The following is a 25,512-nucleotide window of genomic DNA, read 5'->3' as shown; positions in this document are numbered from 1 at the left end:
AATTCATTTTCATTGTTAAAAGAGTTCCTTCATGATTTTACGCCCTCTAACAGAAACTGAACTTTAAGGATTTGGAAACAGTGGTTCCTAAACATGACTGCAGATTGGAATCACCTGGAGTAGTTTAAACACAATAGTGGCTACACGTCATCCCTAGAGATACTGACTTAATTGCTCTGGGTGTGGCTGTGGCATCAGGATTTGAAAGCTCCCAGGAGACTCTAATGTGTAGCCAACATGGAGAATCACTGTTATAAGGTGTTGGCTTTAGCTTTATTAGTCATTCTAAACACTTAGAGTTATGAATTTTTCCTGGTCTAATTTCTTCTGTCTTGTAGTCTTATGATGAGACAGCAAACTGCTGATGAGAAGGAATGCCGAAAGAAAGGAACTTCTGACCTCTGGTATGGAATTTATTTTTGTGCATAAAAGAAGATATTTCTGAAGACGAAGTTATTATGAACCTCTAATGTTTAAGACAGGGTGCTTCATGTCTTTGTTCTATCCCTCAACTATGGCCAACACTGTGTGTGTGTGTGTGTGTGTGTGTGTGTGTGTGTGTGTGTGTTTGTGTGTGTAAGAGAGAGAGACAGAAAGACAGACAGAGAAATCAAATTAGAGAACAAGAGAGATCTGGAAATTGAGAAATGGAGAAGACTCTGAAAATAGTCTTCCACCCCTGTCGCCACTACAGACAGCTTAGGATTTTAAGTGCACCGGGCATTTGGAGACAATTTGCCAGACTGGGGCCAAACTGTGTCAATGTATCATTCATAATGACTCTGCATAGTTACAGACACTGCTAAGGATTTGGAGGTGAATAACAAAACAAACTCTAGCAAAAGTGCTTGGTCTCAGAGGTTTGGAGAACCTTGGTTAAGTGCAATAACCTCCTCCTTGGCATTCCAATTTAACTCCCTCTCAGTCCAGTTTATAACCATGATAAAACCGTGATCCCTGTTTGCAGAATGATTAATGCCCACAATGGGTTTAAAGCCAATTTTCTAAGCTAATTCAAGATAATATTTTTATTTCAAAACTGGCCTCTTCTATGAGTTGTTTGTGCCTCTTTTATGGCACACATTAGGGTGTGCCTAGTGTAATATTTATGTAGTTGGCTTATCCTGCTGACTGAAACAGGTGGTCACTGAGGACAGGATTCATGCCATACTTCTCTTTGTACCTATGATGCAGCACACCACATTGTACAAGGTAGGCTCTCTAAAATATTTGCCATTTTTTTGAGTCTTTTAAGAAAATCGAACAATGTAGTTTATGGAATCTCTCCAAAGTAGGATGAATGAGTAGGTAGTAAAGGAGTGAGAGACAGATGGACACAACATTCTTTATAAAAGCCTGAAAGCTTTTTCTTATATTGACCCATAATTTGCCAACAATCAATTCTAATGAGATTTTCCAGCTTCCACTTTACTGTGAGCATAATGTGTGCTGTTGGAACTTAATATAGATACTTACATACCTTGAAAAATGTCCATGCTATTAATGGACTGCAGCAAATTTATCTTTGGTTATTAAAATTCTAGTATTTTTTTTTTACCCAGGAGCAATTTTAGAAAAGGTTTTAAAATTCTGCCTTAGTATCAAATATTTATTGTAAAATTTGTAAACCAAAATGGTTATTGCTTTAACCGCAATTTCATCTCAGTGTATATGGCACTAAATTTCATTTGCAAAGCACAAATAAACGATGCATCTTAATTTTAGGCAACCTTTAACTCAGTTCCTGCTACATATTCCATCAGCATGTGGGCTCTGAGGCTTTCACCATTATGTGAGTAAGTCCAGGCTAAGCTTAATAATCTTTTTCTTAATTCAATTAAAAAAGAAAAAACCTAAGAAGGAATGTGAGGAAAACACACGCAAGGTGATAAACTGCTAGATAAATATATTTTATACTTTAAATTTCTAATGTAATATCTGAAAAGCCTGTAAATAACTGTAAGTATAGAAAAGTATCAAGTACATATCAAAAAGTAGAAATATATGAGATGAAATAAACCAGTGCAGATTATTATAAAATATTCCATAAAGACAAACTGTTGAAAATAGGTACCTTATAAAAGGGACATAGATTTACAGACATAATAAAAAGAGAGATAGTCATTTCCCTTCACCTGAAATCAGAATATCTTATTATTCTGTAGCAAATTGATACGTGCAGCTTTTTCCTTCAGTAAAATAGAGCCTACTGTGTAGTAGGTAGCATGTCAGTCTCATAGAGCTTACTGAATGTCCTTTTCCTCCTGTAATAGAAAATTGCTTACACCACTGCAATTAACTCAATAACCAGTGTATGACTAGCATAAAGATCTACATTTGATGTCAGAATAAAAAATACACTTCCTAGAACATATACGTTATCAGTTCCCCCTGAAAAAATATGCATAATTAGATTTTCACACAAAGGTTTTAAAACCCCAGTAATATCAGCAGGTTTTGAGTACTAATTGAAAATGGAATTGATGCAATTACGTTGAACAGTGGCAGGAAGCTTGGCTTTTAAGAGAATCAGCTTAAAGAAAAAAATCCCAGTTGCATGTGCATTAAAGCTCTAAGCTAAAGATCTCTCTGTGCCAGCTAAACCCCTACCCAGCTCCGTAAAGTAACTTTCTGAAGACATGCCAAGCCCTTTGCTTGAAAATAACATCTTAATTGGTTTCTTCTAATAAAATTCAAAATGCTCTTTTGGTGATGATAATACACTCATTGTTTTATTCCAGCTCAATGTTCTCTCTTGGAATGTTCTGAGTATTACTGTTCAGAGAAAAGAAAAAAATACACAAGTCTGAATTTATGGAGAGACAATTTGGCTGGATGGACCAACAAAAGTTGAAAGCTTTTGATGCCAGAAAGACTGCTTCAAAAAGTAATGATTCTATTCAAACCTAGATTTGTAGGTAATAGCAATGAGATTCCAACCTCTTCCTATTGTCTGTATCATTGTTATATAATAACATTAAGGTGTGAATACAGAACTGGGTTGATAATGTTTAGAGAATGATTAAGGTTCTTATTGACAACTGACACAAAATCAATTATTCAATAAGTCTTTTCAAATCAAGAGATAATTTAAGTCATGAGGTCTTATTTTTGCTTGAATTATGACAAGTAGTATATATTTAAGAGGTTGGAAAATTATAAAAAGAGCTTCAAGATATTCATATTATTGTATCTTCTGCATGCCTGGTCATCATCTTAAGGTTCTTTATTAAAAGATTTTCAACCCAGTCTATTGAACTATTTGTATACATACAGACATGACTCTAATTCCATAACGAAATTCAATGAAAACATTATTTTATACAAATCTATTTTATAATCACTTTACTATTATTCACTTCTTCATTAAAAAGAGGTCCCTATGTTAAGTTCTGTGGAACTGTAACAATCTCTACCATTTAAAAGAAACTAAGGCCACGTATACCACTTCTACCTGACCCAACTAAGCAAGGAAAGGAATACTAGGATGTTCTACTCCCCTTACTCTGCTTCTAATTTTGTTAGTGCTGTCTTAAAATCTTCAGACCCTTGTGTTCATTATAAAATCTCTGTAATGGATGAAATCCCAGCTTGGTGCATTTCACCCAGTTTGTACAAAGTTATGTCCATTTACAAAAGAAAAAAGGGATTTTTCTAATCTAAATTTTGTTAAGATTTTAGAAAAGAGACGCTCATAATGAAAGATTATGTTTTATCTGCTATAATTGGAACTCTGTTAACTCCTTGGTAATTAATGCTAACTATAGTAACACTAGCAACAACTTAGGTTGCAAGACTCCACTGGCTATAAAAGAAGGCAATGTAGTGAACAAATCTGGGTATTTATTTTACAGCGTCTTTACATATTATTTTTCCCATTCATTCTCTTTAAGTTCTTATTCTCTGTGGTAAGGATGGATTATCACGTTCTGGCAGGTTGTTGCTTGGCAAGTCATTTTGTTCTCATTATTACTAGCCATCAGTAATGGGAGAGAGGCAAGGCTCAAAGACATAAGCCATCAGAGATTTTTGTCCTGGCCCTCAGCTCACTCACACTATTACTATATAACTAAGTGTTAAAGTAACATTTAAAGTACTAAGGTGTTTGCCAAACTAATTATCTAATTGTTATATGATTATAAATATGCGGTAGTTACAACTTTAAAGAAAGAGAACATACAGACACATTGCAAATGATACCAGGAATACAACGGCTTCTTTGGTGACTTTTCAGCTTTTCTTATAGGCGTGTACAAGAGAACACGCACTTAGGAAAGACCAAAATGGTACTGAAATAGAATTGATCTTTTCCCATAGAGTATGTATATATATGTATGTGTGTTTAAAGACTGTGCATTTATCTTTACTCAGATATACATCCCCTCTCCATAATTCATTTATCTTTAGAAAGTGAAAGTCTATACCAAAATATTGGAAGATTTCCATGAAAAAAATTAACAACTGTTTTTTTAAGCACTATTACTCCTACAGACACTCAAGGTTTTCTTTTTTCCGGATCAGCAGTCCGACCCTCTTCTTAGAGAAACAGCAATTATCCTCTGCAAACTTAAACTGCTTGGACTCCTTTGTCCTGTCAATTCCATATAGGCTGAATTCTTGACCTTCGCCATTACATTATATATAAGATTAAACATAAGCAATCTTATACTCAAAGTTCGGTAACTGCTTATTTTTTTTATAAGAAAATCGTTTCAGTGAAGTAGTAATTTAGGAATTAATTAGGTATAATATTTAATACTTTTAGTATCAAGAATCTTAAATACTAGAAAGTGTTAAAGTTGAGAAAGGCAAGAATATGAGGTACATTCACTGACATCTCTTCAAACCATATTTTAAGATTATTTTAATGATTGTTTCCTACTAAGATAATACACAAATGAGCAGAGTAGAATATTCTGTTCTAGGGATTGACAAAGGGGAAACTGGAATCCTGACGGACAGGACACAGCAAAGCAAGTGAAATGCTTGACTGCAAGAGCAGTAACTTGGCAGAAGGCAAGACAAGGAAAGTATGTTCATTCACTTATATCAATTAGAAACAAAAACATGACTTTTTGTACTTATGTATTGCCTCCATCTTTTCAAGGAGAATTTAGAGGTATTTCTAATACGGTGTTAAATATATTTGAAGCCTGACATACAATAATCCACAAATGATTGCGAAAAATCAGTAGTTAATTAGAAGCTTAAGATCTGTTAAAGCTACAGTGTTATGCATACTTTGGGGGAAGCAAATAGCATGAGACAAATTTGCTAATCTTCCTATTAATGGCCTGGCATTTCTGCAGATTTTGTAACATGCATTTGCAGAGTGTCTCTGATTCTCCACACAATTCATTTTCCTCTCCTAATACCATTTCCCTCTTCTAGTCTTATCTCTGCTACCTTCAAGCTCTAGGTCCTTAGTCAAGACATTAAGCCCCTCACGGCCTCCACGGCTACCTATTTCCTAGGCATTCTGTATATAAATGAGATAATGTGGAAATTCTCTGACAAGTATACGGCACCCTGCAGAAGTAACATACTACGAAAGAGGGCTCAAAGGCAGTTAATTTTCACTCGATGAGGACAGAGGGTTGAATGATTGTTTCTGAGCCTGCACCTTGGAAACGTAGAATCTACTTGCCATCTTTTACAGCTCAGCACATTGTTTCAGGGCGAGTGCTGCCCTAAAATAGCACATGGCTCAGCTCTCAGCTCTGCCTTTTATGTGCCCTTCTTGCCAACTCATACTCTGCTTAGAAAATGTCTAGCCTTTCTGTCCCTTGCTTTTAAATTTGTTTTCATTAACAACAGAGGTTCTCAGTAACACATAAATGAAAATGCAGAAGGCAAAAGAGTACTGGAATTTGCCCAAAGCTTGAGGCTCTCTCTCTCAATACTTTTATTTTCTGACAGTAATGGAACTAAAACCGAAAAGATTGTTTTTTTTACACCTCATTATACAAAGATATTTGGGAAGTGGAAAAATTGAGGGTATCTCAATGCTATGGTGAATTGATGCTGCAATGGTATCCATAAGAAAAGAACGCTTAATTTCTTTTTTCTTTAGAAGAAGGTACAGGCTACATAGAACTTATGGAGACCACCCTGATAAATTTGCATAGTGAGTTGAGGAGAGTGAATAGTAAGTTTTTCTATAGTTATCCTTTTTCTGAGCTCACATTTGTTTCCACAAAAGGAGACCTCACCTACATCAACAAAATAAACGTGTTCCAAAGCAGTAATTCCCTCTTCCTCACCTTGACAAATCTGACACTGAAGAGGGAAATAGGAATAGTGTAGAGAATGAGTTTGATTTCCTTTATTTTTTGGAAGGCTTGCTGTTCTAAGTGAAAAGCAAAAATCCGCTGTGACACCTTTGACATGATAAAGTGAGTTATAGCATGCCTTCCTCAGAAAATGTTCTTTTATTTGTGACTTTTGTGGACCTAAAACTTACTCTAGCAGCATCTCCAGAAATGGCTTGGACTCTGGACTCTGATGACTTGTGTTTTAATCCTGTCCCTTTCTATCCCTGTGACCTCAGGAAAGTTATTTTCTTTGTATCTCCATTTTGTGAGGATAAAAATAGTGCCTAATTCATGATGTTGTTGGAGAATTAAATGAGATAACATGAAACATTCAGAATAGTGCCTGGCACAAAGGCAATATTAATGTTAGTGATTATAATAATGAATACAAATAAATTACCAAATATTTTAGAAACATAGAAGACAAAACAGTGGCATACATTTATGAAGAATGGAAACATGCATATATTTAGTTCTAGGTATATTTTTCTAAATCAAAACTGCAAAGAAAGTCTAGGTAACATATACTTTTTAATCCACATATGTGAACAACATATCCACATAGTTGATCAACATGTGAATGGATTTAAAATAATCATCATTTGAGCCATCTTCATTTGATGGACAATTCAATCATAAATATTCACACATATCTATGGATAATCATGGAATATGACACAGTTTCTTCATGGAATTGCTTTGGCTGGACGACTGATTAAACGGCACATAAGCTCAGACTCCTAATTTCAGATCACTGAAGCATCCCTTCTTTGTTCCTAATTGCAGGAACCTTGTACCATTAGGAATGGCTTAATATCACAACATCATCTTTTGGCAACAGAATTAAGTTTATCAGATTCTGAGAAAACTCACCTAGAAAAAGAATTACTTGACAGGAAAATATGGGTTCCAAACATTTTTCTAAAAATCATTTAAAAAGAGATCCATAGCATATCACTGTAATACAATTCTGTCCTAATATTTCTCAAGAGGCATTCTTTGCAATACTTAAAACTTCTTTCCTCCAATTCAAGGCTATGAGAGATTATGTTTTATTTTGACTACTGAAGTCCTATATCAATATAGGGCAAAAAAATATATATATATATATATATGGCAATTCCTCCTAAAATACATCTCCCATTGTATTTTATAACAGTTTTAACTTGCTCTTTACATCACAAATTTAGTGCTACTCTACTTTAGTCTCTTTATGGTTTAGGTAATGTCCAACTCACTCTTACATTTATCAATCCTTTCTTGAGTTCAGTGACTCTCACAGAGGAAGAATGCAAAGAACTTCTTATTCACCCAGCATCCCTGCTGAGTTTGGTTTTATTAAAACATGTAGGTGTTATTTAAGATGTTTAAATGACATCTAACTGAGACGACTGGAAGAGAAATTAAAAGAAACTGCAGTAGCACAAATTTTTCCAAGAACTAAATATTTCAGAAGATTCAATACAACCAGAGTGAGCATTCTCCAAGATTAATGGTGAAATTAAGAACAATCGGTTTATTTTTATCTCTTGGGCAACCATTAGACAAACTGTTTTCAACAAATGTGCCTTGCAATATTAATGATAGCAGAGTTCATAAAGAGGCAATTTATTATTTTGAGTTTATTGTCCAATAACAATTCATCACCTTTTGGATTTAGCTTACTAGTTCACAGGGGTCCTTTCATTTATTGTTTAATTAACTAAGCTTCCTGTCAAATGGGGCAGATATTAAAAGATGTTTTGTAAAATTCCATCATCTTTCATTTATATGCTGTCAATGACCTGGAGACTTTGAAAACTTTATTAATAAAAATTTAGTTCTGAAAGATGGCAAAAAGAATCACAAAGTAAATAGCTGAAAGAACTTATAATCTTACACAAGCCTGGTCTCTACACTTAATACACTTGTTTTCAAATACAACTCACACTGACATTTTTATGTTTTTAAACCACTGTCATGCACATGTAAATGTAAATATAAAAGTCAACCTTGGGCTGGAAAATTGGCCATCATTAGTTATGTGTCCAAACAGTAGAAACCTTTATGTATTTTTAATCTTTTAAATGTAATTTTTCTTTTGAGTTTTAGGCAATTAGTCACAGGCTTAAATGGGGTGTGGAACAGTTTACTAGTAGGAAGTTTTTAATGATCTAGTGAACATAAGCAAAGAATTACTAGCAGTCACAAATAATTGACTTTCTGCCATGCATTTAACTATAAATGCATTTATTTTTGAACTTTCATAGCTTTATCAAGCACTTTAAAATATTTCCATGAGTACCTTGATGACTCATAAGAATTTTGAGCCAAAAGAAAACCTGAAGTAGAGCCAGAGAGCTGCCTATTCAGTAAAATGATGTTCAGGCTTTTTGAAGCTTACAGGATATTGAGTGCACCATAGTTTTATCATACTTCTTTATGCAGGATATTATCTTTCTAGATCTAAAAACATATAAGCAAAAATGATAATCTAGTATTCATCAGGATTACCTAAAAAAATAAGGTCTTATAACTTAGAGGTTTGTAGTAAAGAGACAAAACATCCACATGACTAAATTATTGCTTCTTTGATAACAGAGGGGGGACAAGTGTATAATTTTGGGTAAATTAACTTATGAATTGAAGTTGATATTCAATGTTAAACATAAACAAACAAGAAAGTTTACTATTTCAGTAACTAAGTAACATATATCCTCATTAGCTCATATAAGAGTAACCAATCCAGTAATTAAATCTCAATTAAAATATTGGACTTAAGGTCTACTTGTTTCTTCACACACAGTGTATTCCAAAGAGCAAACATTCCTGAATCAATTTCAATTTAGTCATCAAAGGTATGGAAAAACTCTAATACAATATTTAACAGCTATTGCTTTAGGTGGGTGGGGGTGTGTGTTTGTGTGTGTGTGTATGTATGTGTGTGTGTTTATATATACCTATATATAAAACCTATATAAAAATACAGGTTTTATATATAAATGTAAATATATAAAACTATATTTCTTATTTACATGGATATATTTATACTTGTAGTTGATTTATTAACATATTTCTATTGATACATTTACACAGATATATTTTATATCATGGTGCATGAATGAATCAGAAGTAATCCCATATCCTCCTCCCCTTCCCAAGATTTTATGGTAATCTTAAATGCCCCAAGAATGACAAACTGTTGTCTATAATATGAAGCCACACACTAAGCCATTGCAATCATAAGTGAACAAGTAGGCTGGGTTCTTACTAATCTTAAGCTCATCATGAAAAATCGGACTTTAGAAAAATAGAATCTTAAGAAATAATGCATTTGGGGCAATACTTTTAAATTCTAGACATATCTAGATATGCTTGACATGCTAGCATACACAGATGCCAATGATATTAAGAATTAAGACAACATCCCTGATGGGTTACCAATCAAGGAACTATGGAAGCCTGAGTATATACGAGGCATCTTTCCTTCAATATTGGAAAACTAGGCTTTTGATCAAAATGTACATAAACCTCTCTGGCAGAAAATGTCTAAAATTAATAGAGGTGAAATGTCTACTAGGGAAGGAAATGGAATAATTAGATGGAAGCCTTAGAATTAATTTTGAAGGAGTAATATAAAAGTTAAATTCCCAGACCACATTGAATCTTCAGTGTATAATGTGAAGAAAGCTTAGAAGTAAGATAGAAAATATTTGATCATCAGCTATGTACCAGGGGATGGGTCTAAAGCCATCTATGGGGGCAGGGTATAGCTCAGTGGTAGAGTACATGACTAGCATGCAGGAGGTCCTGGGTTCAATCCCCAGTATCTAAATTTAAATGAATAAATAAATAAACCTAATCATCTCCCCCCTTTAAAAAACCCCCACAAACAAAATAAATAAATAAAGCCATCTGTGTACAAAGTGACACAGATTTCTCTCTCATACTGTTTGTATTCCAGTGCTATGAGGATGAAATTAACATCTACTACATTCTACCTGGTATCTATCATTTAAAAAAAATTAACCAAAATTCACTGAAGGGTGGTTGTAGTGTACCAAGGTTTTATTGGTTAGGGAGATGTAGTGGTAAGGGATATCAAAATTATGTTAATCCAACATTTATTGAGCAACAATAATAAATAGCAGCCTCTATGCTAAGTGGAGTGGAATTAATTACAGTACAAATGAAGATCATATTTCTGCCCTAAAGGAATATACAAATAATAACTCTAATACAAACCTTCATGTATTACAATAGAATGCACACTATATACGACACACTTTACAAACTTAATTTAATTTTCAAAGCAGTTCTATGAAATATGTGTTCATCCCATTTTACAGATGATAAAATTCTGAATTAGGACAATTAAATAACTATCCCAATGGAGCATACCCAGAAAGTAGCAAACAACTATTATTTAAAACCAGTTCTGTATGACTCCAAAACCTATGAATTTTAAAGAACTGTTGGTTCAGTAATTCTTTTCTTCCCTTTGCCTATGTCCTCCACATAAAATGTTCTTAAAAGCATTACAGGTAATTATTATAGACAACTAACTCAAAGGACGTGATATTTATAAAACAAAACTAAGCTTAAATATCATACAATGTTAAGGTAAAAATGAGTCTTAGAGAAAATATAGTTCAGTATTTTTTTATGTAGTTGTGGGAACTACTGAGGACCTGACAAAGTTTCATAGTTAATTGGTGAAGAATCAGGGATTGAAAACCCTGACATTTTGATTTCGATGTAAATACTTTCTCACTATACCACACTGCCAATCTAATGTTCATACATTTATGTATATCAAAAATATATCTGTTTAAATGTATTTCCTAATACTTCAATAAAAAGTTCCTAGAGGCCATTGGAATCATGACATTTTCCCCACTAAATTATAACTAAATTTTGCTTCATTCTACCGAAAAGATAAAAGTGTTATATTCATTATATTTCTGTCAGTATTTGAAAGAACCAGAAGACAGAAAATCAGGAGGGATACAGAAAAACATAACAAACCATCAACTGATTGAATCTAATTGGCACTAACAGAACACTCTGCGTGACAAAGGCAGAATATATAGTACTTTCTATATAGACTATATTCTACATCATAAAATGATTTAAATAAGTCTTAAAGAATTAGAAGCATATGATGTATGTTCTTTGTGAACAGGAAACTAAAACAGTGATCTATAAGTTTTATATAATATGATATATATATAATATGACATATAAATGTATGTATAAAATACCTAAATATTTGTAAATTACACAAAATATTTCTAAGTAACCCATGGGTAAAAGGAAAATAATGGTAGTAATTAGAAGACATTCAAACTGACTGAAAGTCAAAACATATTTTAGCAAAATATATAAGGCATTGCTAAAGCAGTGTTTCAAGGAAAAGTTGTAACATAACTGTTTATATTAGAAAAAATTTCTCAAATCAGTTGACCTATGTTTCCATGCTACAAAGTTCCAAAAAGAAGAGCAAATTAAACACAAAGCAAGAAGAAATAAGATAACTGAATTTTAGAGCAAAAACCAAGGATATATTGAACAGAAATACAATAGAAAAAAAAAAAAAAAAGACACCAAAAGCTGATTATACAAAGAGATCAGTAAAATGGAAAAATTGATCACTATACAGATCAATCCAAAAGTAGACATAATTATCAATGTCAGAAGTGAAATAAAAAACATTACTATAGATCCTACATAGTGAGGATAATAAAGTAATATTACAGGCAACTTTATGCCAATAAATTGAACATCTTAGATTCACAGTCTAAAATGCTAGTGGAGAAAATAATTTGATTTTAGGAATCTACCTTAGGGAGTGACTTCAGGATGGTAGTATAGGAAGGTCCTAAACTCACCTCCTCTCATGGGCATACCAAATCTTCAGCTACATAAAGAACAATTCTCTGAAAAATTTGGGAACTAGCTGACCAGCTCCTCCACAACAAAGGATAGAAGAGTAGGACAGACAGAACTGTGGTCTTGCCAAAACACCCACCCCTGGCACAGCAACCCCAAATTGGGAGGGATCTAACAAATATGGAGCTTCTCTTTGGTGATGTATCCTGGCACTGAGATCTGCTGCCTTGCAAAAACCAGCAGGTGTGCACATGTGGAGAAAAGGGAACACTTGTGCACTGTTACTGGGGATGTAAATTGGTGTAGCAACTATAGAAAACAGTAGGGAGATTCCTCAAAAAACTGAATATAGAACTATCATATAATTCAGTAACTCCATTTCTAGGTATTTATCCAAAGAGAATGAAAACAGTAACTTAAAAAGATATAGGCACCCCAAGTTCACTGCAGCATTATTTACAATAGGCAAGGTATGGAAGTAACCTAAGCGGCCACCAATGGATGAATGGATAAAGAAGATGTGGTATACATATACAATGGAGTATTATTCATCCACAAAAAAGAATGAAATCTTGCTATTTGCAACTACATGGATGGACCCTGAGGGTATTATGCTAAGTGAAATATGTCAGAGAGAAAACAGCAAATACTGTATGATCTCACTGACTGTGGCATCTTTAGAAAAAGGTTCAAGCATTAGATTCCAAGAGCAGATTGGTGGTTCCAAAGGCAGGGGGTAAGGTATGGGCAAAATTGGTGAAGGGGTCAAAATATATAAACTCCCAGGTATATAATAAATATGTCATGGGGATATAATGGACAGCATGGTGACTGCAATTAATAATAGTTTATTTGAAAGTTGATAAGAAAGTAAATCTTAAAAGTTCTCATCACAAGAAAAAAATTTTTTAAAACTATATGGTGACATACAGTAATGACTTAATTGTGGTGATCATTTTGCAGTTTATACAAATATCGAATCATTATGTTGTACACCTAAAACTAATACAATGTTATATGTCAATTATATCTCAATAAAAATATAAAAAAAGAGAAAAGAATCTATCTCATTTTTAAATAGAAATAATATTTAATCCATTTAAATCAGTTATCACATTTCACATCTATTCAAATATAGATAATATTTTCATTTTTCTAAAGCTCAGAACCTTTTCTTAAAATTACATGCAACTGATATCTTTTGTCAAATTATAGAGTATTCCTGATTTTGTAGAAGACTACATGTTAAAATTTCTCCTTGATCAAGGCAGAATCTTTTCAACAATGTTTTCCCTTGTACATTAGCAAGGAAAACAAGTTTTGTCTATTTTTATATACATATAGTCTTTCCTTTCTTTATGATCCTTACTGATTTTAAAGATTTTTCTAGAAAAAAATATGACAAGAATGTTATAAATGTGAATAGCTGTCAAACTATTGGCTTTTTTTCAAGAAAAAATCGACTTAAACAAAATGAATCTGCATGAACTTTATATTCATTTGAAAAGCTATTTGGCTTAAAATAAGAATTATAAAATGATAAAATTTAATAATAGGAGTCATAATTCTTTTAGTATGCAAGGTCTATCTAGCACAATTGTAACTCATTAATAACACCTGAACTACATTCGCCCATAGGACTGATAACCATCTGGTTAACCTTGCACTAGATCAATAGAGAAGGCAAATCTGTAAAGGACTGTTTCCCAAATGTTATCACTCCATCATTCCACCATAACATGAAGGGATGGAAGTTGGATGGGAGAAGAGAGCTCTTATTTCACACACCTTTAAGTTGACTATGGTTCTTAACTGGACAGTAAGACAAGACTGAGAGAATTCTAACGTGTCACCCAGAAAGAGACAAATAGAGGACCAAGTTATAGAGAAGGAGAAGATTTCAAGACAAAATAGCCAGGAGGCAAGGCAATTATGAGAAGATGTAAAGATGCAATAATTTCTGTCTGATGTAACTTGAAATTATTTGGAATTCCTCAAAAGCATCTTCCAACTACTGATTTTTGGCTGATAAATAGTGATAGAAATTTTAAATATGAAATAAATGAAAGAAACCATATATCTATATGTAGTTACATTAATATATATTTATATATATGTCAACCTTGTACAAAGTTCTATATTTTGACATTAAGACTAAACTATTTTGGAAGAAATTTAGTAACTTATGAAGTACGATACTCAGGCAAGTCATAAGATCAGTGAGACACTTTAGGTAATAAGCAACGTGGAACAGGATCTCAAGAGGGTATACTGTCAACCTCATAAAAATGACTATAAATTAATGATTACAATTTATACATTTTAACAATTACTTTTGCTCAAGGTACTTTTTCTGTGATACTTTGTCTATTATATAGTTTATTTTTGGAGCTTTTTTGTATTAATTTAGAAACTGTGGCATTTCATTAAGTTTATTCTCCTTGTTGATATCTCTTTAAAACAGTATCCAAATTAAGTGAATTCTATCTCTCTATTTTCTAGTAAGACTCTCGGGAAAAATAAAATAGGAATTATAAGACTTTCAGATCAATAGCTTATCTTATACTGTATTCTACATACGTTATAAATTAAGGTAAGTACTTTCCTGTAAGAATCTGTTCTGAGTTTAAGAGCATTTAAAATTTTAGGTTGCAATATTTTAAAAACCCTATCATAATTTCTAGTCACTTTGTACATAGCAATCATTGTCCTATGTGGTATTGAAGTTTGGTTTATAAAGACTGTATTACTTAATTTCCTCTGTAAAAGATAAACTGTAATTGTCTTTTTAAAAATAGACGATGAATTATCTCTAGTAACACACTTGTTTTTAATATTTACATATTTTGGGTTAAATTTCAGTTAAAAAAAAAAAACATTTGGTTAGTTTTGATGTAATAGAGAGAGCAGGTTTAGATATCTAATGTATGAGACCATACCATCTTCCTACACACTCAGAGAAATACAGAAAATAGGGGGTAAGTTATACTGTTCCTTAATGCCTTTCTTTTTATTTGATTAGATAATTCGTAGTTTTCAACTTGGGAGAAGAGGTGTAAGTAGACTGCTAGATGTGTCAGTAATTTTTTTTTAAGATGCTTCAAAGAGTCTGTTTTTACTTTCTTCACAACTTAACTGGATAGCCATGGGTTTTAAGGGAATGACTGCCTTAGAAACTAAGGTAACAATTAGAGGCTCACACACTCTAAGTTCTACATAAGGTTCCTTCAGTGCTTAGGATGACCTTGGGGAAAGCACCTGATGATTTAAGAAAGAAAGAAAAAAAAAAGAGCAATTTGACTGATAAGTGTCAGTCATACCGCTATTTGAAATTCAAGATAACAGAGTTTCAAAGTCACCCTGCTACATAAGGCCTGAGAGTATACTGCTTCTCAAATGAATGAAAATATGCCCAATGCCATTGAAGTTTATACAGAGACAGAGCTGAAAGAAGTAATAAATGTATATAAATGACCACAATTGGCAGGATGATCCTCCTGATCCATTTCTTATTCTATCCATTCAATTTGCATAGGTTATTTGACTGACCAAAATCATGCATCTGCAAGTCGTTTGAACTATATACATTAAAGCTTATGCATACATTTGGCAAATCATTTCCTCAGAGGACCTTACACCTTCTATGTTTGTGAAAATGTGAAATCACACTCATTTCCCTAAGCTTCTTAAGATAACATCTGTATACAACAGCAATCACAAGCGTATTTCCAACTATTCTTTCAGGTCCTTTTCAGTTAATTAGGAGACTTTGCCAGCCTCAGGAACTCCTTGTGGAAATAGAAGAAACACCATTGGAACAACATATGAAGAGACCAGTTTTGAGGCTAAGGCCCAAAATATACCAGAAAAAAATGTTCAGTAATAAAACCTGCATAGCTCTTTCTGCTGATGAGGATTAGCACATAGAGGTTGTTCCTCAACAAAACCAAGGAACTATTAATATCAAAGATCTTAGGCTTTGGGTTCTTCACCATGCATGCACAGGCAAACACAGAAGAAACTTAAAAAGGGGCAGAATATATTTCAAACATTTTCATAAAGAAATGCAATAGACAGCTTTTGTCTATTAACCAATAATTGAAAATAGCTATGTCGTCCAAAAAGCAGTTCAGTAGATATTTTTTTTTAAAGCTAACCAATACTCAATAATATTTTACTGTCTTTATTAATTTTTGAATCTGAATAAGAAAAAACAGGCTTCAAATAACATTTTCCTCAGAGTGTTTATCAACTTTCTTACCGTCAAATGTTAAATAAACTCTTGCTTGGGGCTGAGGCGATCCTTTTACACAGATAGAACAAATAAATACTCCAACCAATACCCAAATTGCCTGGAATGCCATTTCTTCAGATCTGCAAGTTAATATCCAAGGGAAAATACCTTTAAAAGGAAGATAACACATTTATTATATTTCATTTCACATTTTAGGAGCACAACCTCTCCTCCCCACAAAACCAGCAATCTTAACAGAACACCCTATTCACAAAAGACATATCTGAACTTTTATAGTCACACAAACAGTAGGAGGTGCTGTGACTTTGTTTCTTAGATGTGAAATTTGGGTTTGATTTCATTTGTGTCTGGAAGTCTTTATTAAAAGTGAAATTATTTCATCTCAGCAAAATAATGCTAATATTAAAGCAGTACAGAGCAGCCAGGAAAAAATTACTGATTCCCAAAGGAAAATTCAATATTTAAACGTGATCTTCTCTCTAAAAATCATATCACACTGAAAAGACTTGAGAATGGTGCCAATAGGTATTAGCAGATGAAAACTTCTCTTTCTACCATAAATACAGTAGCAGTAGGAAAATCCCACATGAACATTCACCTCCACATACTTATTAGCTCTTTTGGAGTAATCGTCTCTGAAATGGTATTTCTACACATAAACCTACTAGTGCTCAATCCTCGATCACTTAAATCACTCAAATTAGTCATCTGCCAACTTATACAGATGACCATGCAGCTGTTAAATGATGCAGATGAGGTAACCATGAACTTGTGCCAAATTCAAATCATTGACTTAGTGGTGAGCAATCCAGTGAGTGAACCAATGCATATTTAAAATAAATCAACTACAAGGGGGGCTGTCAAAATTTCAAAAGATAAATCAGGGAGACAGGTATTACTGTTTGAAACTATAGCTGAAGAATTGAGACATGCTATTAACCAATGTCTGAATAACAAAGAAGATCAGGTAATGTGTACTGCATATCTATAGGAGTTCAGTGGCACAATATGCAGAATAAACTCAGGACCATAAATGAAACCCCATCATTTTGAGTCTCATATAGTTATAGAATAAGATGACATAACAGACTTTAATCTAGAAATTAATTTTTACAGGTTACAACAAAACTAATCTTCTGTATTATGTGGCTTTTAAAATTAAAATCTTATCACTAATTTTATTCAATAAAGAAATGCCATTAAATTTTGAAAAGTAATACAGAAGCAATACAGAAGCTTTAGCAATACAGAAGCAAAGGAACAATTAACCTGAACAAGTCATTGTAAACAAAAAGTATAAGTTGATTTCCTAGGTGGAACATATGTTCTAAGAGTTAGAAACAAAATTGTATGCCTCTTTTACCACACAGATGGAGGAAACCCTAGCCATATTTGTGTTGGTAATTTTCAAAAGAAACAGTTTCTTCCTGCTTCTACAACCTCTTCACCCTGTCATCCTTAAATTAACTTAGAAGAAAAGTGATTTTATAGGGTGACTTTCCCTTAGTAATTTGCTCCCTGGTTTTGTTGACTTTATAGTTAACCACACCCCACCTCCTTCCAGAAAAGGTATATATGCCTAACCTTTGTCTCTGTATAAAGCAGGCTGATAATAATTACACATTTTTACATACTGCTATTATCAATATCTTATCTAATGTGTCTCCACGAAAGAGACATATGCCACAAATTGCAAAGAATAATAGGGGAGATTAAATGACAGGTCAAATGGAGCGAATACACGGAGCAATGTGATTTCTAGCCTACTACAGATGAGAAGTGACTGAAAGCCAAGTGTCTTACACATGCCTCCGCCCCTCATATTTTATAACTTCTTCCCTTTAACTCACTTAAGATACGTTGCTTGCTGTTTTCACTGTACTGATTGAAAACTCGTAACATGTTAGAAAAGGACTCTTTTATAAAATCCTCTCGAGTAATTTTCCCTTAGAAAATTGAAATACTCAACTTCAAACTCTCCGCAGGTGTCATAACCTAAAGAAACAACTCCAGCCGGGCTCTCAGCAAGGGAAACACTTCCATGACAAACTGCATGCGCTCTTAAGAAAATGTCCAGACTTGAGCACACCGATGTGTGAAAAGTCAATACACAGACCCAAAAGTTTTATTTTGCTAAATTTTAAGGCTGAAAACAACGAATCCAGCTTACCACGGTGGAAAGAGATCGGCACGGAAAAGTAGTCAATTCGCTACGGGATTGGATCCGCGTGTGTCTGTTGTCCTTTTCCCAGAAGACCGTAATTTCTAGGGCGCCCCAGCGGTGAAATTCTTTCTTCCTGGTCCTCTGAGTTTCTTTGTAAAGGAATCTTCAGCGTTTCAGCGGCGCGGCACCCAGAGCCCTTCTCCGCGTCGCTCAATCAAGCACTTGGGAGTGAATGGAAAGTGGCCGGCCCGGGGGGCGAGCGCTCGGGTGTCCGATTACAGCGACGCGGCGCGCGGCTCCGGCTGCCCCGGCGCACCGCCCAGCCGGCTCGCATCACCCGCCCAGCGTACTCGGCCGCATCTCCACAGGCCGCGAGGCCCCACCCAGAGCGCGCCCGCGAGAGGGTGGCAGGGAGCCGCCAGGGCGGGGCCGACCCCAGGACACGCTGCCCTCGAGATGCAGGAATGCGCTGCAGCAGGCTAGAGGACCAGCGGAACAACTCTGCTCCTTTCGCAGTCCACTGTGGAGTGAGCAACTCAGAGTGCGCTCCAGGTTTTTGTTTGTTACCGGCTGCTCTCGGAAGGCATTCAGTCTTAAGCTTGGCCTTAAATATCAAAGTGCAAAGCAGTTTTGTTTTTGTTTTTTTTTTCCCACAGAAGGATCATTGCATCCTTTTAAGGCAAAGAGATGCGTTTTTAAAAGGACATACATGAATCTTGTCCTTTTCCTGTAGCAAGTTTTCTAAAACCGATCGAGATAAAGCAAGAGTCTCGTCAAAGAAGTTTATCCTTTTCATGGGTATTGTTTCCTACTGTGTTACCTTAGTGTCCCAAACGGAGGTTTACAAACTAGACGTCAGGGGTATATTTCTAGCACTACTTTCAAGGTATACTTGTTAAACTCTGGAACTGACTTCGATGTTTAAGTGAAAAGTATTTCTCCAGACCACAATGAACTAGCTATCTGCACTTGAGGAGAAATGAGCTTCCACCGCTAAAAAATATGAGCAGGTATTTGCTTAAAAATTACTGTGGGCTAAAGCCCAGCAGATGTCACTATACAGAGGGAACATGGAGTATAATTTCTCCACCTTGTTCCTTATAATTTTCTTTACGAAGTAAAGAGGATCACTAAATTGTTATAAACTATCATAGAAAACATTTCTGAAAGTGCAAAATCTTTGATGGAGTGGGACAGCTGAAATAAATCTCAGGTAGGGGGAAGAGAAAAAGTGATTAAGACACATCTTTTATGTATTTAAGCACCACCTCTCATATCCAGTCGACACAGCCATGTCTCTAACTCTGTATAGCTGAGATATGAAGGGATCACGTCAAATTAAGAAAGCAAATTTAAGAGTTCAAAAATTATATTCCAAGGCCAATACTATCTTCAAGTATGTCTATGTTTATGAAAGAAATTTCCAATTCAATGGATGTGTTAGTTTTAAAAATCCAACACGAACTATTTTTTTGTGATGATAGTGCAATAAAAATGTGAGCATCTCCTTGACATATTTGTAATAATGAATTTAACCCACAAACATTTGACAGTATTAAAAATCAGATACAAACATGAATAAGCACTATGCATGGTTTTCTCTGAAATGCTTCTGAAACTGATTAAGGCCCAAAATTATACTGACCAATACCTTCCTACTTATGACTGAGCCAGCATTTTAAATTAAGGAGAGAGAAGAATAAGTCATTAGAAAAAAGACTCTGTGAGTACTAACAAATTGTGTAATTCTTAGTTTTAAAATGTGCAGTCATTAGACACTGATTAATCTGCAAATTCATGTAAAGTAGAATATATTTATACATTTATTTTTTAGCTTCAGGGAACCAAGATAAAGAAATGCAAGGTGAAATACATGTCAAATGGTGTTCACAGGGGAGTTCACTACCGAACTCAATTTATAAAAGCCCAAAGAATTATCTCAATCTCTCACATACTCAAAAGGCTTTAGAGACTATGACAAATAGCTTAGATTTAATCAAGTCTATGAAACTTGTGCTGTGATTCCTTCTAACTTGCCCGAATAAATTTCTTTTCAATGTATTTAATTGAATGGTATTTAACCTAGTACTGAGACATTTAATGGTATTTGATTAGTACCCATTTACCATTGGCCACGCCTCAAAATGAGTCATGAAATTATTGATAGGCATTACCCAAAGCAAATTCAAGCACAAGGGTACAATTACTACTCATGCTTGACTTAAACTTGGGACATACAGTGAAATTTTAAGAATGGCAATAGGTGACCTTGTAAGATTAATCTCTGACCCTCTTTTTCCAAACTGCTTAGGAGCTTAAAACACCTTGACAGGATTTATGTAAGAAATATTGCTGGCCAGTGCCACTTTTCTAGGATGCAGTCTTTGTCCTTACAGGTAGAAAACAACATAAGCTAAATGAGTAAGCTAGTTTGGGAAAGGTGGACACTACATGGATGTACAGCAGCAACGACACAATTAAATTTAGAGGCTACTAATTACAAAATTTTTCCCTCATCAAAATGTATTGGGGAAAAAAATCCAAGTTAAAATACTTAGAATCTCTCTCATTGAGATGTTACAGAAATGCAGCAATACCTTGTGCACTGAAGTTCCTCTCTAGAGGTACAGTGACCTTATTTTTAAAATTTTTATATTTTTGGTGGTCCTGAAAAGTCATTTAACTTAAACTCTTGGACTGATTTTGAGTGATGTACTCATCTTTTCTTTTTAGAGTTGTGCAGCTATGAATTCTCTTATTTCCAAAAAAAATTTTACAGTAGAAACTTGTTATTTATTTTATATATAGTAGTTAGTATATGCAAATCTCAAACTCCCAATTTATCTGTTTCCACCCCCCTTTCCCTCGGGTAACCATAAATTTGTTTTCTATGTCTGTGAGTCTGTCTCTGCTTTGTAAATAAGTTCGTTTGTGACTTCTTTTTAGATTCCACATATAAGTGGTATCATATGGTATTTTTCTTTCTCTTTCTGGCTTTCTGCACTTAGTATGATGATCTCCAAATTTAAAGAAAATAGATTATTTTCAGATTTTCCCCATCATGCAGATAAGCTGTATGAATAAACTTTACCTAGAGAATCTCAATCCTACAGGGATTGAAAGCTGTCCTCTTATTAGTTATAACTATATTTGTCACAAAAGATAGATCATATATATTCCAGTCATTTTGTATACTATATGAACAGCATTCTTTAATAAAGTTGCTATTTTACATATGAGAACACTGAAAGTTTGCCCAAAGTCACATGGATAGTAAATATTGGACTAGAAACAGAAACTCAGGCATGACTGACTCATCCTCTTACGTTTTTCATTATGAACCTGAGCAACTGTTACACTTGTTCCTTCTCTTTTTCCCTTTACTCTCCTCTATCCTATCTTCCTCCTTTTCTCAACTTCTAGATGACAACCTTTTAAATTTACTGAACTAAATCTTTAGGAAGTCTGTACTTAAAACGGTTATTTACTTTATTTACATCAGCCTTTGGGTTACCTTAGTTGGTCTGAGACCAAGCCAGTCAAACAGGTCTGGTCTAGAAATCTGTGTAAAATTGCTATTTGCACAGTTGATAGGCTTCAGTATTTCCCCCATTAAAATCATTCCTTATTTTTCAATATGATGAATGTATCTCTACTTTAACTCTTAACCCATTGCTAATCGACATCCCTGACCCTTGATCTTCTCTGTTGATATGTATTAGACCTTAGGTTTCTCAAATTCTATAGTCCTTGGCTTTAAACAAAATAAACTGGTAACAGTGGTTTGCTCTGCAGAGAGAAACTGGCCAGAAAGAGAATTTTCATTGTTTGCCGCTTTTTGCCTTTGTAATTTTAAACCAGGTGAATGAATAAGCACTTACAAAATTTGAAATTTAATTCTTTACTTTAAATACCTTTAAACTTCTCAAACACAATAAAGTGCTGCATTTCCCAACTCAACCAATATAGGAGTATGCCCCCTTTACTGTCTATATATTACCGTATTTCAAATGTAAAAGTAGAATATTAAGGAATTTCAGTATTGAGTATGTTAGTGATTTTTTTTTTTTTTTTTTTTTGCATGTGCATGTGGCAAAGTTGTAAAAGAATGTTGTGACCACTCACACTTTCATCACAGGGGTAAAATGTCAACTCTATTTGTCTTGTTCTTATTGGAATATTTCATGGGAAACCTCATGAGGAGAGTAGTATGTGTCTTTGAGATAAGCTATAAACAAAGGGAGTTGCAAAGTAAGTGATAGTTGTTTGATAAATAGTATTTGTTAATTGAATATATGCGCACATCCCCACAGTCATACTTCTAAGAAAGGCAAACTGCTTTAATGAATCTATCGTATCTAAAGCTTTCTCTTTACCTGACAGTACAAAACCCTTTCCCATATCTGTTCTCACAGGAGAGCTAGAAGAGGCCTATGAAAGTGCCTCTGACTGTCAGATGTGCGTAATGAGGCTCAAAAATAATAACCAGCTGGAGCAATGAATTTAGGGTTGTTAGTTACGGCTAATTGACTCCCATCTACAGTCCTTCAGCATGGTCAAAGGCTGTTTCACGTAATCATCAGATTTTACTATTTTTTTCTATTCTTTGAGGACTTAAGTGGTTGATTAGAAAGTAGAATATTAAATTGTATAAACAACAACTTTCACATCCCAGCAGAGGCATTCTCATAATGAATATCATATGACAGAGTTTTCTTCTCTACCAGTGATTTCTTGGAGATAGAGAAGGCTCTGTAATAACTTTAAAAAGCATCAACTACCTATTCTACTTATTTATTTTCAGTCATGATACTTAATGGTTTGAAATTTCAAGTGACATTTACTAACTTTAAAGGAGGATATTCAATTTTCATTTTTTTAAACAAATGTGAATTAAGATATGCAGATTTTGGGGGTACATTTCAGTGAAATATTTTTCCTTTGATGGATTGTATCCTTTGCAATGGGCTCACTGAATTTTAGGCGAGAACTGTACCTTAAGGGAAGTCTGATTTAAAAGAGCATGTGTTATTTAATAGACATTTTATAAGAGTAGTATTTCTATTAATCTCCATTAGAAAGTGTAAGTATTTACATTATGCAGAAAAGAAAGCCTATGCCAAAATTTGAGTCACCTTCCCCTACCTGGGCCCTGACCCTAGGCACTGAATTCAGATCTGCCCATGCCAGAGTCCACACACTTCCCACTTCCTACCACCATTGGCGCACTGGTCCGGTACAGTCCAGTAAGTAGGAGAAGGGAGTGGAGACCTTTACCTTTCCTCCTAGGCTATTTAGGTCTTGAAGAAGGTTTTCTGGTTTTGTTGGATACTTAACATTTTATCTCACAGATTAGAATTATAAATACAGACGTCTTATCACCATGAAATTATAGACAGTTCAGAGCAAAATCACTGTCTAGTTCTCCTTTCTATCTTTTAGAATAGCCAAAACAGAGATTATTAATAACAAACACAATTATAAGACAAAAATTCATGCAAATTCTTTTACCATCCATCCAAGCACATGTACAGTTATATAAATTGGTTCTCTTCATTGATGTCATTTGTTACTTATGTAAATACAGTAAATGCCAATCCAGAAACAAGTTTCTACATTGGATTCAAGCCTAAGTAATGTGAGGTTCATTGATAATCAGGGAAGGCCACAACTGATTTTAAAATTACAAGTCATAGCTACTTGTTATGACAATTGTCACCAGGATTACTGCACAGTCTTATTCATTTACTGAAGATGAAGTTATAGCTTATTTTCATGGCTCAGACATTCCCTTTCACTCACTGGTCCAGGTTAACTCCTCATTTTCTCTCACCCATTCCTGCCCCTGGCACTTTAAGCTTCATTTGTATCAAATGCCTCACCTTATAGTTCTTGACCTCACACTTCTGTGATTTTGCACATGCCATTTCCTCTGTTTTCCCTCATTTCATCCACTTGGCGAATTATTTCTCATTCACTGAGACCTACCTCAAATAAATCCTCTCTGTAGAACATTCCTCTTCTATAATCCTGGGCAAAATTAGCCAAGTATTGGATGTTATAATAAAGTGGTAACTATATCAATTTTGATGTCAAATAGATTTTGATTTAAATTTTTGAAATCTAACTTACTATTTTGAGTACTGATTGATTTCCAGGGTTTTTTTTAGTTTGTAAAATGAGAATTATAACAACTACCATTAGGCTGATGGTTAATTAGATCCTATAATGTATGTTAACACCTTCTCTCTCATTATTGCATTATCATAAATTTGTTTATTCCTTTGCTGTATACCTAATGTTATAATGATGTGAAAATGTTCTCCATTAATTTCCAACTGCTACAGGACAGGACATAGGAATCTTAGCCATTTTGTAGCCAGCAGCAAAGCCAAGTCTTGGCATGGAGTGACTGCTGGAAAATGATTGCTCACTTAACTAAACCAAACTCTTCTTTCAGTGATGTTTTGTTGACCTGAAAAAGCCTAAATAAAGTATTATATTGTGACTGATAGTGTTGCATTTCAACACATGCAGCTTCTATAGGCTTCTTAAGTAACTACTTTCCAAGGTTCACAACTTTACTCCCAAAGGTAATTATGTTTGTATTTTTCCCTTAAGGCCATATTTGAATTTGAGTTTGTAAAAACTGTGGGAACATCTGAACTGGCTTGATTCTTGAAAATCAATTGCTATAGTAACAGGTGGTATGAATTAATTCAAAGTTTTGAGTTTAAAATTAAAATTCAGAAAATATGTTTTGGGCTCTCTGTTTAAATTTTATAACAAGGTTCTCTAAAACTCTTATCACATTAAACAAAAAATAAGATAATGATTAAAAAGAAACTAGTAGCAATAATTCTTGGCATAGAAAGGGAAAAATTATCTATTTCTAGCAATTAAATAAT

General features: G+C 34.1%; 1 protein-coding gene across 1 annotated transcript in view; it reads right to left on the bottom strand.

The window, feature by feature from the left end:
• The window catches only part of SEMA3C (semaphorin 3C), a 153,412-nt gene extending 134,307 nt beyond the window's left edge, over positions 1–19,105 (bottom strand). Inside the window, exons 1-2 of the mRNA XM_010993372.3 lie at positions 18,611–19,105; positions 16,447–16,587 (exon numbers count right to left, since the gene is read on the bottom strand). Coding sequence (XP_010991674.1) covers positions 16,447–16,549 — 103 coding nt within the window. The 5' untranslated portion in view covers positions 16,550–16,587; positions 18,611–19,105. The remainder of the gene's footprint in view (positions 1–16,446; positions 16,588–18,610) is intronic.
• Between the last annotated feature and the right edge of the window lie 6,407 nt (positions 19,106–25,512).

This window comes from Camelus dromedarius, chromosome 7, assembly GCF_036321535.1.
Source record: "Camelus dromedarius isolate mCamDro1 chromosome 7, mCamDro1.pat, whole genome shotgun sequence".
NCBI classification, from domain to species: domain Eukaryota; kingdom Metazoa; phylum Chordata; class Mammalia; order Artiodactyla; family Camelidae; genus Camelus; species Camelus dromedarius.
This window is presented reverse-complemented; position numbering and strand designations above follow the sequence as displayed.